We start from the raw sequence: 17,775 nt of genomic DNA on the forward strand, positions 1-17,775 counted from the left end.
CATGCGTGGCCCCCTTCTGCTGTTTTCCGCTCTATTCGAGCGTTTTCGATCGGATAAATGTGTTGTCAAACGTTCTCAGCAATTTGCATCATGCAGTATGTCGTTGTGACCTCAAACAAACAAAAATTTAACCGGCAACCACCGCAGATGCAGCTAATTTCAGTCAGCGCTAGCTGGTCGCTAAATCTCGCCTCCTTGTGGCGACGTTACTAATGAATGAGGCCGGTAAGCGTACAGCTATGCTACAGAACTTCGCGGCCTCTTTGCAGAGTCTGCCGCTGACTGAAAACGCGTTGCCGAACGAGTTACCGCTCAAACGCTCGAGCGGCACCATCGTGGTTCGCCGGTCTATGTGATCACTGGCACCGTTGTGCCATTTTCCTGGCATCGCTAGCTCGCACGTCAAGGTCCTTTGCCGTAGACGCTTCCGCACTTATCCATGGGTGCGCAACTGTGAATCTTCACGCAGTCGTCGCTTGCTCCCGCGTTTGCGGCGACGTTCAAAAAGTTCTCCTTCAGGGTACTCATCTTCTTTGCCACGGGCCACGCGAAGCGGGCGTGAAAAAAGCGCAGGGCTTAGGACGACGCGAAGCCTTAGCTGTTTTCCGGGGTGAAGAAGTGACATGACGGCTCCTTCGTAATTCCCACGAAGACAACTACTGCGAAACCCACCCGCATCGAGTGATCGCAGTGTACACGTTCTCGAGAGTGGCCTCTTCCGGGCCTACCTGGGACCGCCCATGCGTGAACACCGGCCTGTCATTTTGCGTAAGAAAAAGTTTCCTATACAGCTTTTGCTGAACAAGTGCTTTGACCAACTGCGTGCTATAAGAGTGATTTCTCCCAATCGCCGCAGCCTTTTCGTGCTACTTCAGCAGCTCGCACTGAGGCAGTGCGCCTGTTTTCATCCGTATAGGAATGTTGCGGCTGGCCATGGAAGAGGCTGGAGAAATTCTTCATGGATATCTTTCTGATTCTCCTGTCGATTTTATTTGTTTCTCAGGAACTTTCTCTCTTCTGGAACCGGACTCTCTTCTCACCCTCCTTGGATCTGCTGGATGCTCAATCTTCACATTAATTTTGTAGCGTTAAGTAAGAAAGGATGAGTAGGGCACAAAATAAAACAAGCAAGAAGAAGCAGTGCGTTTCATCGCCCACCTTTTTCAGCGTGATGCAGACAATTTAGAAGGTCTCGGTCTTGTTCGCGCCCGAGGCGCTGGCTCGGCTACAGGCAACAGCCTGTGCCGAGGCCGGTGACAACTGGCACCCCAGCTGCCCCACGTTCATCTAGAGTCACCACGAAAATGCGGGGCGGCGCTCTGTCAGTGTCTAAACCTTGCCTAGCAATATCTGAAGCAAGAAAAGTCAACTCTTGCTGTTCCTGTCTTTTGAGCTGCAGCTTCTGCCAGATACTTCCTTTTCTAGAGCCGCCGAAGGAGGGCTGAGTGTCCTGACTTCTGCTCGTAGCAATTCCGTGGAAGCTATATATTCAAGATTCACTTTTCTGGCGTAGAATCAGCTATGTCTGATTTAACATAGCTACATTTTAGGGTGCACTATTCCTTCTTTCCCACAAATGCTTTCGCACAAACGCTTGATATTGAATATGTCAACTGCGTTACAGCCTTATACCAGGAGGGACGTCGCGATTCTTTTGTGATCTTCCATGAAACAGCGAAAAAAGATTGCGGACAAGCAATAGAAGAACGACGTGGACGGAAGCGCTTCCGTCCATGTCGTGAGGTTCTACCTTCTACGTTTCCGTTGTCTTTACGCGCTGGTTCATGGAAGATCACGGAAGACCAACTACCTAACAAGTGATTCTTTTGTAATATCCGCTATTTTTCTACAGGCGTGCACAATTATGATCATGGCTTTTTTTTTTTCAAATGAAATTGTTATATGCATCCTTTTGTCGCATTCTGTATGATGCAGTGCAGCTGTTTTGTTTATGTTTAGGAGAGCAGCACAGCTCCCCCCCCCCCCCCCCCCCAATGTCAAGTATATCTGATTCACAGCTTCGATTTGTATCCACTCCTCCACTCCGAGCAACGATTTTGATGGCACGCGGCCCGTTCTTCAGTCGACAACCCTCATCGCGTCCTTTTCAGTCGTTCTTCACGGCGTACATAACCCCCGCTCCTGCCTTAGTTAGAGAAGTAACATGGGCGTGTATTTTGCGCGCACACATGCGCATTCATAATAAACCCGGCTCACGAACAGCATTCCTAAAACGCTAGCAGACGAAAGAGCGTTTGAAGCATTTCTCTCGATGTTTTTCTTTTTCTGCCCCCGCTTTCTAGCGCTCCGCGCAATTTTAGGCCTGCGCCGAGAGCTCCCGGCGCGGGAAGCCGGCCCAGCATTCAGGAGCGAACATGATGCAAGCGCACTTCGCGACATTTGAAATATTTGCACGCGCCTACGCAAGGCGGAATACTGGCGCCGACGAAAGAAGCGAACGAGCGAGGAAAGAGAACAGAAGAAGCAGGCAGTCGCAGTGAGAGAAAGAAGAGAAAGGAAACTCCAGTCTACGTTCCTGGAAACATGCGCGGAAAACTCCGCCGAGTGCGGCCCCGGGCCACGCAGTGCGATGCCGTTCGGGCCTGTGCAGTGCGCGCGTACGAGCGTGCGTCCGAGAGGCGCGAGAGAGGCGCAGCCGCGCCGCGAGGAAAACTCGAGTCACGCGCAGCCAATGCGTAGTGGCTCTGTCCGTATGCCGGCGGCGAGCGCTATTAGGCCGCCGACCGGCTCGCCGCGCCGTAGGCTCGCAGAGCGCGCGGCGCCGGCTCGTTGCTGGTCACGCGCCGCTTCGAACTGCTGCAGCCAGGCGCCGGCTTCCCTCCCTTCTTGCCTTTTCTTTCTGTCGCTACACGCGGGAAGCGCCGCTCGGCCACTGGCTTTCCCCTTTTCCTCCCGAGCACCCCCCCTTTTTTTTTCCGCCTGTGCTTCCTTCTCCATTTGCCTAACATGTCCCCGCTTCTACCGCAGCCTGTTCTTGGTCTTTTCTCGTTTACCGGTGACACGTGTTCAGCAGTGTTGCTCGTACTGAATTCCATCAAGACGTCGTTGCTCCTTTCCAAAAATAGACTCCCCGCGCTGTCTTACGCTGCGACTGCAAAACTGGCGCGCCGCGTGCATTCCGGGGAGGACTGCTAAAAGGGCGAACTGCGAGAAGCGCTGGGCGCGCGTCCGCCGCTTCCCTTCGCGCCGAACCGCTGTTCGCCGTGCAATACAGGAAGCGCAACCCTCGCAACGAGGCGAGTGCTTCACCGTGTTCGAAAAATACAAATGTAAGAAAGAAAGCAGAAGCTCCGACGGCATCGGTCAGATAAGCACGATCGGGATGATGTCAGACGCGAACGTTGCGTGTAATTAAATGCTTCTCATTTTACGTTCATTTACGTTTCCGCTTGAGGGGTCTTGCGAAGTGTTTGTTCATCATCAAGCTTCTCATAAATGCCGCGCTTCACGCTCGAGGATTAACGTGAGAGAGTGCTCGCATTTGAATCCGGACCGTAATACCGCGCTCGGGCCAATCTATGCCGGAGATCCAGCTTTACCGTGTGGCTTCAGAGTATACGCTCCGTCGGTACGTTGAATCTCGGATTATTGCCAGCCTGCTGGTAGTCCAACGGGTCAGCGTGTTCGCAACTACGTCGTGTGGTCATTCGAAATTAGCGATGTATGCCGCATTTCTCTGCACAGTGGCACTGCCGAAGTGCAACGCAATATCTCCTTGTGATTCTGCCTTACGCGCTCCTTCGTCCCGCTACCAATTTAGGCTTTTATGTGCATTCCCTCTTTTACTCAGCGTAGGACATTTCTTTCAGCGCGGCTTTGCTATTCATTCAGCAAAAGCTTATTTTTCTTGGAGCACCGCCTTCGCTTTGTCAAATTACAACCTAGAAACAAAGTCCGCGCTGGGTAAACGCGAACCTGTAGAATGTTTGTTTTCTTTTTTTCTTGAGGAACAGTGATGCACACTATCTATGCGGTCAGCTGGCTATAGACACGACGCATCACACGTCAAAGGAACCGCTCTTAAAGATGCATCCAGAGAGCTGGCTCTCAAAGGGTATGACGCTATAATTATCGATGGGGGGCATGTAGCTCTGTCTAAATTACACGTAAATCAATATAATAGTGTCGAAACTTCTGAAAGAAACGAGTAAGCAAAAAAATGCGATGAAAGAAGAGTCAGTGCTTGGTGCTGCAGAATTTGTTCGGAGTTTCCGGACAGGGCGTTAAGAAGAAGCGGCGCATCAAGCATTTATCGTGGTCTCAAAATACGCGCCGTAGGGAATACAAAAGAGTTGATTTTGATTGTTATGTCTCGAAACAAATGTAAAAAGCGTCAGCGCAGGCAAATGCACAGTCTCTCAGCGGGCGCACAGCCACATCAACATGTTTGGCACTGAAGGCATAGGCCGAGAGTCGGGAAAAGAGCCTTCAGTGAGAGGATCCGACACAGAATCCTAGTATTTAGCCTAAATATTTGCGATATCTGGAAGCTCTAATATGTCCTCCGCTCAGCGACAACACGATTTCAACGGCTGTGTGACCAAAATAGCTGTTGAGACATTTGTTCATATTGTTAAGCTGGCATCGATGCCAAGCTTCTGTAGCGCAAGAGATCGAGGCGTCGAATCGTTTGCTCTCGCAGTGCAGGTACCGTACCAGTCAGGTTGCCCTTCAGTGTGCACTATAAGGTCCTTGGCCTGAGCGCTTCTGCCGGCACGACGACAGCGCTGTTCATCATGATCAGCTCGAGTCGTAAAAGAGAATATAACTTTACTAAATTACAGCAAGACTCAAGAGCGCCTGACTACGCACAAACTGTTGGGACTGCGACCAAGATTTTTATTTGCAGAAATAGGTTCCTATTATCCTGAAAGTCCCTTCGTTAGAAATGAAGTTAGATGCGGAAACGTATTCGTTCTTCTAGAATTTAGAGCGCACAGTATGTAGCGGCTGCTGTGTCTGCAGCTGTATGACGTTACTGTTCTTGTTGTGAATTGTGTCTCAAGCTTTGTGATTAGTGAAGTTTGAGTAAAAATAAAAAACTTCACTGTGACTGGCTGCCTGGATGGCCTGGGTCATGCCGTATTTAAGAACTCCGCGCACAAGTCTACAATAATTTATGTTACCTGAAAGCGTGATAACCCGCATTTTTTCTGCAACATTTGCTACGGGCTACAAAGTATAAATATTCAGATGTTTACTTCAGACCACTTTTACAAAATATTCATGTTGAGGTCGTGTTAGAGTTCTTCTTAGCAGACTCAACCTCAACGTATCATCCTGAATGCGTGTTGGGACCAGGAAGGGCTTGTGTGTGCCGACTGTTGATGCAGGCAGCGAATTTAAACGAAGAAGTGGCCACCATGCTTCAGTATTTTCAACACTACTTCTTAATTCTTTTAATATTTAATTCATGTTGAAATTGTTGTGCTGACTCAACACATCTACTCTGGCAACAAATAATTGACATGAATGCATTCCTATTCCACCGGAAAGACCAACTGCCGATATTGCGCTAACAAAAAGGCAAAAACAGAAAGCATTCAAGGTTTGCTATAAAAACATCTGAATAGAGGTTAGCTTGCACAGTAGTGTGTGGGCTTCCGCAAGAATTTGTAAACAGATAACTAGATTTGCATGTAAGATCTCCCGTGGACTGGAGGGCCCGCTGACTATGAACAGTCAGATGGGAACAGGACATTGCATATGTTGCACTGAGCGCCCATAACTATCACAATATGCACCATTTTCGCGTGACTTCTGATTTAAATTATAGCTCTTGCCTCTAATATCCTCTATATACTCAATGGAGTAGAGTTCTTGCCCTTTCAAGTATTTACTAAAAGGAGTCAATTTCCACGTTTGAACTAATGCACCTTAGAGTTTAAATCTATTATCTGTATGCTCTGTAAAACCAGAAAAGAAAAAGAACGGAAATTCCCTTACATAATCGATATAGGGTTAAGATGTACCGAAATCTGGTTTAGCAGCCAGTGAGTAAACTTAACGCACTTATTTATTTCTTTATTCAAAATACCTTACAGGGCCCAGAAGGGCATTGAGTGAGGGGCAAGATAACGGATTAAGTACGATAGGAACAATTAGTTAAATACAACGCGCAATACAAGGCAAAAAGTAAAAAAAAATTATAGCCTTAGCCTTATTTCTATGGCTAAGGCTCAAGGCGCGCAAGAAATAATCCAGTTCCTTAATCTTTGAAAGAAGGGTTAAGATGTAGCTGCATTAGATTATTAAATGATGCGCTCCGCCCTTCACTAGCACAAGAATTACAATGCAGGAACCGCAAGCGCAACCAAGTGTCAGTGCTTAATTTTCTCCTAACCAGGGCCTCGCAGCTCTTAGAATGAAGCTGCGTTCAGCACGGGATTAAAGTCGCGCGCCGAGCGAAACAGAGGCAACCAAACCAGGCAATCAGCTTAATCAATAACCTCACTTTTTTTTTCTTTCCTTCTCCACCCCTTTTGCGAAAGGAAAGCGATAAAGCATGCGCTCCCCGCTATCAGCCCGACAGAATCGGGCCGCGAGGGCGGGGGCACAAGGCGGAGAAAAATAACGGAGAGAGAAAACAAATTTCTCCCCAAAGCCCGCGCGGTTGATTGGACGTATTGGACAAGCAATCACCCGTCCAGAAACGGGTGCAATAAATAACAAAATCGGGCTTTCCCCTGGTTTCGCCGTTCTGACATAACGCGGCGTCCGCTGGCCCCGTTCTTCCTTTCTCTTTCGTTCTTTCTTTTCTTTTCATGTACTAGCCTCCATTTCGCATAGCAAATCGAGCGTAACAGCCGCCGCGCCCTCGCCCCTCCTCCCCCCCATCTTCCAGCTTTCTTTGGCTGCGCACGTCAACTAGGGAACGCTGTCGGCCAGGCCGGGGGAAAAAAGTAACGCTGAACAAAATAGCCAGACCGCAGCGTGCGTGCGTGTGTGTGCGCGCGCACGCATAAGCGCTGGCCGCGTTGCGCGGTACACGCAAAAGGTTCGGCCAGCCGGCGGAGCAGAAAGCAAAGCACGCTTCCGAAAACAATGCGGGCCGACCCTCTTCGCGAAGGAGCCTAGATTTTCGGCCGCTCTGAAGGACTGATTTATCCGCGTGAGGAATAAACGCTCTCCGGCGGAAGAGGCGCCCGGCGGGGCTGCGGAGCCTCGCTCCAAAATAGCGCGCCTGTTTCCACCGGGGACAAGCGACGCGGCTCCTTTGCAAGCCTGCCACACCGATGTCGACGGCACACGCGGAGCAGTCGCCAAGAGCCAGTCGCCGCTGCTCAGCACGACGACGACCGCGCCGCTCCCGCCTCGCATGCGGCGGCGCTTTTTGTCTGAGATGCCGGGATGCGAATCTCTGCCGCACGGCGGAAAGTCTCGCGTCAACTGCGTGCACACGATTGCTACGGCACTCGTTCGCGCTTGGAGTGCTGCCTGAAAAGCCGCAAGCGGCGAGCCTACAGCACTGCAATGAGAATCTACCCCCGAGTTTCATGGTCATGGCATTATTGAGTGTGGTAAAATGATAACACTGGTCGAGAGCGAGCGGGGATCGCTAGGAATGACTGCTTTGTCGGAATAGACTCCGCGAAGTTCTTCCGCAGAGTTAAAGGCTTTCAACCTTCTACAAACCACATGTAACAACTAAACTTACCGTAGCAGAGACTCTGGGATGAAATCGCTGGAAGAAGGCAAAATACTCATTTCTCCTATGCTTTCGTCATAATGTCATCTCGTAAGCAGAAGTGCTTAAGGCAATCGAGTCAGCGTTCATCAATTATAGCCTACGAAAAGCACGAGACCCAATAGCAGCTGGCACACCGAGCTTCTGTAGCTGCCAATACACTCTGTTGGATTTTTTTAACAGTCAGCTGGAACATTCGAGTCAATACTGAGAACCCTTTTGTAACGTTTTTAATTTCTGAAGACAAGCTAGCAACAGCTACGAGCTGCAAAGCTTTGTGGAGCACGCTGCAGGAGCATACCATTTCTCCCGGTGCCGTATATATGAATACCTCCGTCTTAACAAAAATGGGGCAATATTAAATACGGCCACAGGTGTCTTCGTCAAAGAGACATGTGCGAACCAACTTTAGAATTTTTTTAGTAGGTAGAATGCTTTTATTTTGTTTCCGAATTAGTTTGATTATGTACCTTTACCACGTAATTCTCTGGAAGTCACTCTAGTGTCCATTTCTTTTGCTGCTGCCCATAAACGGCGAAACCGCTGCGTGCGAAATAGGGCGAAGGGAGAAGGAAAACTTGCCAGTGTTACCAGCTTAGCCAGCTATACATTCTTGTGCTGTCCACTGTGCCTCAAGCGCTGCTGCACCCGCCGATGGACAATAAAGACGAAATAAGAGACTGGGTTCCCAGCCTGCAGCTACGGAAAGAAGCGAAGGAAGTAACACCGGAGTGATATTTTTGTCATTTGGGCTAAATGGCTACATTTAGCCTGTAACTCCTGCGCCAGTCAAACATTTAGCGCCATCTTGAAGCTTGCTCCACAACGAAACAAGACGCTCACTGAACGCAAGACAAGCCCCCGATTTGCCAAAATCTTGTCAGATGTGAGCCCTACGAATAACAGCGACCCCGAATGGCGCAAACCAAGCGCATGAATGCCGCACGCTGGAGTGAAGAGCGACACGCGTGCCTTCAGAAGCGCACCTCTCGTCGTCATCTGGCGAGAGGCGAGTTTCCCAACTAGCATTTGATCGAATGATGAGGCTCGATACTCTCAGAACTTAGCATGAATGCGAAATTCCCTGCGTGCAAGCAACACTCTGCAGGCTTACAGAGCGCGCGACTTACCGGAGCTTTTTCTGCAACTCGGCGCTCCACTGCGCTATGCTTTGCAAGAGGAGCACCAAGATTCTCTACGTGGCGTCAAAGGTCACCCTCTTTCTTCCTGAATTAAACGCTCCCCTCTCTTTTATTCTCTTCTGGCAAGTTTGATCTTCTGGGAGAGCCACAACACCCAAGGGTTGGACCTCGGTTGGTAATGCCTTTGACACTGACTCGCGCGCACAGGCTGCGCGTATACGCACCGACTGGGGCTGCGTGCGGAGCGCCGCAAACAGCTCGTCGCTCGCGGCCCCACACAGCAGGCGTGTCCGCGGCTCGCGATTTTGTCTTTATTTGCTAGCGCCCTTTCCATCACGGCTGCATAATATGCCTCGCTACGCTGTCAAACAGAGCAAAGGAAGACGGACGAGGAAAGATGCTTGTGAAGAGCGTTTCTTTGCGCTTGCGTGCTCTCGCATGTATAGCTTGCGACGGCGACATAAATGCATGAGAAAGAAAGACAAGCAGCTGCGTAGAATTAAACGTCAACCCTCCGTATCCCAACCGGTTTAATTTTGTTTTACTTCGTTGGCCTGAAGAGACGAATGGTTCAACTTTACTTCCATAGCAGGTAACAGATGACGAGTGGAAAGGACGCATGGTGCTCGGGACCATTCGCTAGAACCCTCACAAATGTTCTTGCCTTCCGTGTTACATAGCGCTCCAACCACGTTTCGTTCTTCTGGAAGCAGCGTTATGGCAAATGGAGTCTGCCTTACTCATGTGGCATATTTCCACTGGTAGGATATATCACTGAGGACTGCAGTCGTCGGTGCCGAAGAGACGCCGACTTTCTTCAGTTTGAAGGATGCGGAACTCCTTCTGTAAAGCCTTCAGGAGGCGAACATGTATCCAGTTGTGCAGAAGGCATTTCTACTCGCTTTAGACCACGCGTTAACCAGAATCTATATGCTGTCAGCAACAACGCATGGAGGGGCACGCATTCGTTCCATAAGACAACCACGCCATACTAGTCAAGTTTTTTTGAGCGGCATTGCACTCATCCGTGTAATAAACCGAATTCCCGTGCAAAGTAGTTATTGACCATTTTAACTATAAATAAGCCGGGGGTTTTAATTTTTCTTCTTACTTAGCAATTTTACAGAGCATGCACAGAAAAGCAAAAATGTCTTGATTAGATTACTGAATTCGCTACTCATGTCCATCCATTTGTCTTTTAAATGCCTACAATAAATGTAGCGCCGCTTTACATCTGATGCACTTTTTTGTGATAAAAACACATCCATATTTTTTGCACACAACTGAAATCGCCATTGCACCTACGCCTTTGCCCCTTTCTGTAGACTTGACACAACCAATTAGTGAAAGTTCTTGAGTGACGTGATAAACTGTGAAAACATGGCGAACGATACCATCAAAACCTTAATGCAGCAAATGTGTGTACAGCACTTCGCCCTAAAAGTGCGAGTACATATATCCTGCGATTAACTGTATAAATCACTGCCACTAGTGATTCACCCACGAACCCAACGGCGTATGTAGAGCGTGTACTCCGAAATCATGTACCATACCTTGGAAAACTCATCTTCAGGGCAGGTTCAATTATCGCCTCAACAAAACACACTTGCACCGCATCTATGCAACGGCAATGCATGCAACGGTACGCAGCCTTCATCAGCATTGGCTGGCTGGCCCAGAACAACGCAGAGGGTAACAGCGTCGCGTCCATATTTTGCCGCGCCTGTGAAAATCATGCCTCTTATACCCTTACAGCCACTCGCTTATATTCTTTATTCTTCCCTGGTGAACAGTCCATAGCTGCTGTGCTTGTTATGATGAGGACGACGTTCAGCCAGGGCCAACAGAAGCCACTTTTTTCCAACAGCACAAATTCGAGCCGCTCCAGGCGTACTCGCGGCTGCGTATCGCGCACGCCTCCAGACGCCGCCATTACGCCTGCTCCGGCCGCAAGGGCCGCATCCTCCTGTTCCGAGCTGCGCGCACTACGTGAACATGGCCCCAGCGAGAGGCAAAAGGCGCCTCAGCGCTGCGCTCCGTTTAAATGCAGCAATTTAGCGTAAAAAAAAAAGTAGTATGGTTTCCTCGGGCCAGAGACGGTGGCGCAGAGTTCAACGAGCGCCGCGAGTCTGCCTAGATGCGGCGCGGAGCAGCTAAACGTGCATACTGCATTACGAAAGAAACAAGCGTGTCTTAATCACCGCGTTATCGAAACGACGCGAGAGCTATGATCGCCATGTAAGGCCGAAATGTTCTCTCATTTCTCATGGGAAGCTGTCGGAATTAGCGCTACCCTTATAATGGGCCATTATTTATAGAAGTGCTCTCTAGAAACCGCACTTCATCAGCGCTGACACGCGGTAATGAGCAGTGAACCTCGGCACGCCGGTTTTTGCCTCGTTTTTGTCGGGGCAGAGACTGCCGTAGCGGGCCCTCGCAGCCCCTAGTCGCCGCCGCCACGCGCGCGGCAGCACCGGGCACCGAAGCGGCTCTGGCGGGCGGCCGAAACAAAGGGGGGCGCTTGAGGGGCGTCCCGAGCAGGTGCAGTGCCCGTCGTTCCGCGCTTCCTCGGCGGAGGCTTGGTTAAATTACGGCGACACGGTGCCCGCGTGAAAGAAACCCGCGGAGCCAGCTTGCGGCTTTGTTGCTTCTGCGCCTTTCCGGTCGGCGACGCGCGTTCTATTCGGAGCCGGCTCCGGCGCGCCGAGGGCTGCGCACCCGGCTGGTCGCGCCCTCGCTGCGCCCGTGACGCTCGCGGTCCATCGCCTCGACTGCTCGGTGCTTTCCGAGAGAGCGGCTTGAGCAAGCGTCCACGTCGACGGCATGCGCCTGAGCGGGCTACGGCGCGTTCCCGCGAGTTTTTGCCACCACACACTGAACGCGCAACCGGGCTCGAGTTCGCGGAGCCTGCTCAGCTCGCGTTGCCCTGAGTCTTTTAACACTGTGAAGTTCTGGACACAGCAGAGGGTATCTACCTGAAAAGAGAAACTGCAAAAGAAGTGACGGGCCCGCGACTATTTTGTTTATCACGAACGATAACATTATCGTGTGATTCTACTAGTTAGGACTGCCTGTGGCACTACGGGTTCCATGTGTCCAGTGGACCACCCGCACAGACAATGCTTGGAAAAATCTGAGAACTGCTGGTGGAAAAGTTTCTTGGAGCACATCTCAGGTGCGCAGCGAGTAAAATAGAAATAAATGCACGAGGTTGGTTTAGAAACCTGGAAAGGCTCCAGGCTCTCTGCGGGCTTTGGCCTATTTAGCTGAAGTCGCTTTTGTCTCGCTTGAAAACATGACGTTTTTCTTCCCGGCGTTAATATTTGTCAGCAGCTTTGGGTGCCAGTCCTTATGCAAGTCTGTCTAACGCCTTCATGCTTCCGGTATACAAAATGTTTCACGTAAGTTGAACGCGTGCTCGAATAAGAAGGAGCGCATTTAGTGAAAATAAACCTTGAGCAGCGTGGTTTGCGGTTACTTGACGCTCTTAGGGATATCGTTACAGTCAATTATTCAGGCAATTGTTCGAATAAAAGTAAGCAATTTTCAACAGTTATAGGTACATGAAAAGATTTGTTTAGTTACATCATTTGTGCAGAGACAGCTTGATTCAGAGTGTGAAAAGAACGTTCATTACAGCGCGCGGAGGTCTTAATGTCTGCGGGATGAGCTCCTGCGTACAAACCCTCGCCAAGAGGCATGCTTTTACTGGCGGATGCCGCGGCTTCCCCATTTGGCGCAACCATACGGGGAGGGCCGCGTTACTATCCTTGAATACTAATTGAATAGAATATGATAAATTATTATAACGCTACTTGAGCTTAATTCTGGCGGATTCTAGCAACATATTTTCAAAAGCGTTGGTCCTTGCTCGTTACAGCACATTTTATAAGACGCAAGTTTAACGAGCCTATTTCTGCTACCACTGCCAAATGTTGGCTTTGTTAAACGTTACTGTCAAGGCGGTAACTAACCGTCTAATGCTCCTGCAGCCACCTGATTACGATACGCAAAGTCTTCATCGCCACATCTGAAACTGCCTAACAATTAAGATTCCTCTTGGGCAATTAATTAGTGCCGCCACATGTCGCGGTGATGCGAAGAACGGACGACAGCAGTTGTTCGTTGCAACTTCAGCTGTTAAGAAAACAACAGTAAAAATTTAACACAGAGAGAGAAATTAAAGTTTAACTTCTTTTAATGTGTGTTTAATACACAACTTGCACCATGCCCTACTGCCTCGGCTGTGACGTACTATTATTCGCGGCTGTAATCCCGGAGTCCGCTAAGTACGGGATGCAAATTGTACCATAACAGCAAACCGCGATAGACGAGACCCCGGACGGAAGGTTTCACCTTTTTTATATTCGCTGAATAAATTTCTTACTAAACGACAACAATCTGCGGAGAGGTGGAAAACATCTGATAACATGCACATACCAATAGGGAAAAGAACAGCAACATCGGTAGTCAGAAGAAGAAGCTACGGCTTACGGATTCAATGTAACAATTTGCCGCTCTTTGTCTAATTATAAACAGTGGCGAAACATGAATTGAAGCTCGGCATGTGCGCAAAGACGAGCCACAAGAGGAGGGATAGGAAGCTAGCAGGTGCCAGAGTCCTTCCTGAATGGGGTCATCCTCTTGCTCTCTTTAATCGGAACAAGAAAAGAAGGAAAAACGATTAAAAGATAATCAAGGGCTTGTCACAGTAGAGTGTACTGCAAACAGAGGACTGGGAAGCGTAGAGGGCGACTGTCGATCTGTGCTTCTCTGTGACAGCTCCCTCTTTTCTCGGGGTGCTTCCTGAAGGGCCCGACAGTGCGTACAAAGAAATAAGTGAATAAATAGTTAAGTAGCAAAGAAGACCTGAAGCCTCAGAGAGGCTGATCTGTACTTTCGACTCACGGGTGCAAGTTTCTATGTGTTGAGAAGCGCTCATCTGCTCACAGGCGCACAAACAAGCAGTTTAGCAAATGTCTGTTTGGCTCGCTGACTGGAGCGACGGCTGCGAAATAACGCGGGATAGGCACACTATAAATGCGTTGATTCGGGCAAAGCCGCACAGCTCCCGGATTATCACATCGCTGATAGTCTTTACCTTTCAACATCCTAACACATATACTAAGGAAAGAGCCGCAGTCATTGCTGAAATACAGTCAGGTGATCTAGGATCATCATTCTGCAGAATGAGATGGCAGAAATGTGCGTTACGGTCAACCCTGTTACAGCTTGAGCGCTAGGATTTCCTCGGCAGCAGGCTTATCGCACATCATGCACATCGACTGAACGTAATCGGGATCGGCTCTTTCCTTTGTGTACAGGTGCGGCCAGAATAATACGGAGCACAGGAAGGGTCGCGGAGCAGCGGAAACGTGCTTATGCGCGCTGCCTAGCAGTGTCGACAGGAACTACCTTAATTTGGACGCGGCGAGATGGCGCCGGTAGCACGGACCCACTTTTTCCGCAGGCCTATCAACATCACAGCATATAGCATGTAATCCCTTGCTCTACGATCGACTGATACTCTGCTGACAGCGCCATGCGCTTCGTTGCCCTGCGGCGCGCGCTGTAAACGGGCGCAAGACGGCCGTTTTGGCATTACGTGTTATCTCGGCCCTTCAGTCCGCGCGGCCACCGAGGCTGAAGTGTGCACGCCTGGATGAAGGCAGCACCTGGCGGTGTTGCCCGAACCAGCTCAGCATCTTTCGAACAGTGATAACGGCAGGGTTGCAGCAAAGAGGGGGGTTCGGCGGCAGGCACTCTCGCTGAGCGCGGATAGCCAGGGGTGTCTTTGTTGTGCTGATAGGTGGCGCTTAGATGCAGTTTCTGCTAGCTTGGCCGCCTTTCGCGTGCTCCGTATTATTCTGGCCGCACCTGTACAACTACAGAGCCGTGGTTTAAAATTTATCGCCTTCAAGTCGTAAATGTGGTCGCTGCTGAACATCTGGTAAACTGCAGGTGTATAAACAAAAAACAAATTTCATGTGCATCCCGTTTCACAAGCTCTGGCAGTTAGGGGATCAGAATTCGTACTTAACTTGCTACATGCTTCAAGTCGTGCATTCTAGTATACGTGAGTGTCTCACGATCTGTTTCTTTCTTTTTACTTTTTCAGCGTTGGCAGTCACACTCCTGACAATTACAAGCAGTATGATAGCAGGTAAGTAGTCGCCTTTTCCTTTTTCTTCTCTACTGCCCCTTATGCGCCACTAATGCGCACTAATGGACCTATCTCCAGGCACCATGGTACACTAAAGAGTCAAGAACACTCCTGAAATGCGTAGAGTTCGAAGGAGAAAAAAAAAAATAGACAAACTCAGAACAGGCGGCATGCCTCGCGATGGACTAAAATTCCCACATGGTACTTCGCATTTTAATATGGACTGATATGTGGTATCTTTCAAAGGAGGTTGTATGGAAGCTCGGCGAGCAGCTAAAAAAATATCAAAAGAAAATCTATGAGGCCAACAGTTTATTTATTTACCAGATTTAACGGCAGATTTAACAAATTGAAAATACAGAGCAAAAGTCAGCGAACAACTAAAAAAGGTACATGCGGCTGCTGTAACGCAATAAAAAGAAAATCGAAAAAGGACTGAGTAGACCAACCAGAAAAATAGTGATATTTTGAATGGACACGGAATTTCTAAATGAATCTGTCATCAGCCCCTTAGTTGGGCTAAGCGTACACTGAATCACTATGAGATCGGAGCCAAGCTGAGAGAAAGTGTGTTGCTGTGGCATGCATGCCAAGATACCAAAAGTTGGTCGATTGATTCTTCCCGCCTGCACGAGTGCGTACTGATGTACTGATGTAGTTGGAAAAAAAAAATCGGCGTCAAAAGTTCCCACGAGAAATGCTATCAGTCGCATCTGCATTCACCTGCATTCGTCTCTTCCGACCCCACGTCGTATTCGCTATGCGCAAACAAAGGTTTCAGCGCTCCATTTGGGAAAATATTGACATGAGCTCTGATCAACGCCACGGTACGTTTATCAGCATCCGACAGTATTCCATTAGAAGGTTGGAGACGTGCGCAGGATGCAAGAATAAATGTACGTGCGACTATGTAAACATCCCGGGAGTAATTAATCAAACACACCGTGAAGAATATACATTGGGTTGTCTGTTTAATTATCTCATCTAAGTGTTTATTTTCATGTGTCCATTTATTTATTTACATTCTTTCCAGGTCTCTTGGGTGTCAGAGGGCGAAGTAATATAGAACTAAGCAATACTCGAAATGGCCGATTTAGTTGCATTTCTGGAAATGGAGGCAGATGATGTTGTTATAGATACGTACGCTCGGGAATGACGGAGCTGGATATTGGCTCGGCACCTTGTCACTGGGTTCAGGAAATGCAGGAAAAGCAGAAAGAAAAATTTTGCTTTATGATGAAAGCATTTATGCAAATTTTGTTCACAAAAGAATGAGGGCCTATTTTCCTTCTCGGTGAAAAATCTCAGAGGCTGGGCAGAAGTTTCGTTACGGGGACGATGACAGTTCGGGAAGAGTAACAATAATGCAACGAGCTGTTGGATGTCTCCTTGCAAATAACGCAGACAATAGCGCAACGATCTCCAATAGACAAGGTATATCTCAGCTAGGTGCTAATGAAGCGCTGAGGAGCCGATTCCTCTTCAAACGCCAGATATCATTAATATTATTGAGTTATGCAACAGAAATGAAGCGGTAGGGAGAAAACGGTCTCGCGTGTCGTGTGACTGTCCGTGGCGCTTGCATTAATCGGAAAGACGTGGTGCGCAAAACTGGCGGCGGGCTAGTTCCAGGCCGCAGTACGCTATCTGGCTCAGAAATACCCGGTTATCTTTAGTTTCCTCTTCTTCTATCTCCCCGTCCTGTACAACAAGGAAATTGATTCCGTTACTACAATATAGCCGATTTACCTTGCAGTAATTACTCGAGCCTCGAAGTATAGCGAACCTAGCATCTGCCAAACGCTGACCCAGATATCTGTGCGGCAAAGGCAATAGACGCTCAACTATCCTGTTTCGTACGCTGTTCAGCTAATATACTTCCGTAAACTATATACAGAATAGACCTGGCATATCTCTGGCACTTCCCTGAGCTTCATTTGCAATCGTCAAATTCACAAGAAAATTTATTACACTCATAAGTGCCACTCCAAAGCAGAGATTCTCAACGTGCGATTTGCGCAGGAGAGACATGCGTCGCACTCATATGCACTTCTGAGTGGCCCGCATATTGCTGTATTTTTGGCTATTTTCTCTGTGCTCATCAGAAGAAGCGAGAGAAAAATAAGCCGTCTTTTTCTTTGTCACAAAGTGAGACACCGATTTCAACAACAAATAGGATAAACTTCCAAGATTGTTGACTTGCCAATGATACAACGCTTCCTGGCAGTTTTAGGCGCTGCTTCTGCTTCCTTATCCCTGTATGTCGTCATATTTTAGGCAAAATTTCGTGAAAGTTCTAGGACTGCGGTTATAATGGTTTGTAAGTACCGCTTGTGTTGTGTAACATCGCAAAACCTGCTATAGTTAACCGTTCAGTCCACGCGAAATAAGCAAGGCGCCGAGCACGTCGGTGTTCTCTCTTGCGCCAGCAGCTCCCCGCCCCATCCGCACAGTCGAGGCGAGCGCGACTCGAGACGAAGAGAAACAATGCTGCTAGCAGTCAAACCAACCAGAAGCAAATAAGCCGTTTCTCCTTATTTCTACTTTCAGCTCGTGATCATTCGAATAATTCATGCGTTCTTCAGTATTACGGCCGTATTTCACAGTCATATAAGCTCCGACCCCCAAAACTGAGCAAATTTTTAATCTAAGTAAGACTACACAGCGAGTACAAGCTTTCAAAATTAAGATGCGTACAACCTCTTAATATGTAAAGCGAGCACTTTTTCTTCCCTAGTTCAGAGTTACTCGTCCAGATCCTC

The 17,775-nt window shown here is 48.7% G+C and overlaps 1 protein-coding gene across 1 annotated transcript in view; it reads left to right on the plus strand.

The window, feature by feature from the left end:
• Window positions 1-17,775, plus strand: part of LOC149352703 (neuropilin and tolloid-like protein 1) — a 273,532-nt gene that overhangs the window by 128,139 nt on the left and 127,618 nt on the right. The window contains exon 2 of the mRNA XM_089581925.1: window positions 14,969-15,013. Within this exon, the coding sequence (XP_089438051.1) occupies window positions 14,969-15,013 (45 nt within the window). The remainder of the gene's footprint in view (window positions 1-14,968; window positions 15,014-17,775) is intronic.

The sequence above is a fragment of the Amblyomma mixtum genome, chromosome 3 (assembly GCF_055824585.1).
Source record: "Amblyomma mixtum isolate Tamu chromosome 3, ASM5582458v1, whole genome shotgun sequence".
NCBI classification, from domain to species: domain Eukaryota; kingdom Metazoa; phylum Arthropoda; class Arachnida; order Ixodida; family Ixodidae; genus Amblyomma; species Amblyomma mixtum.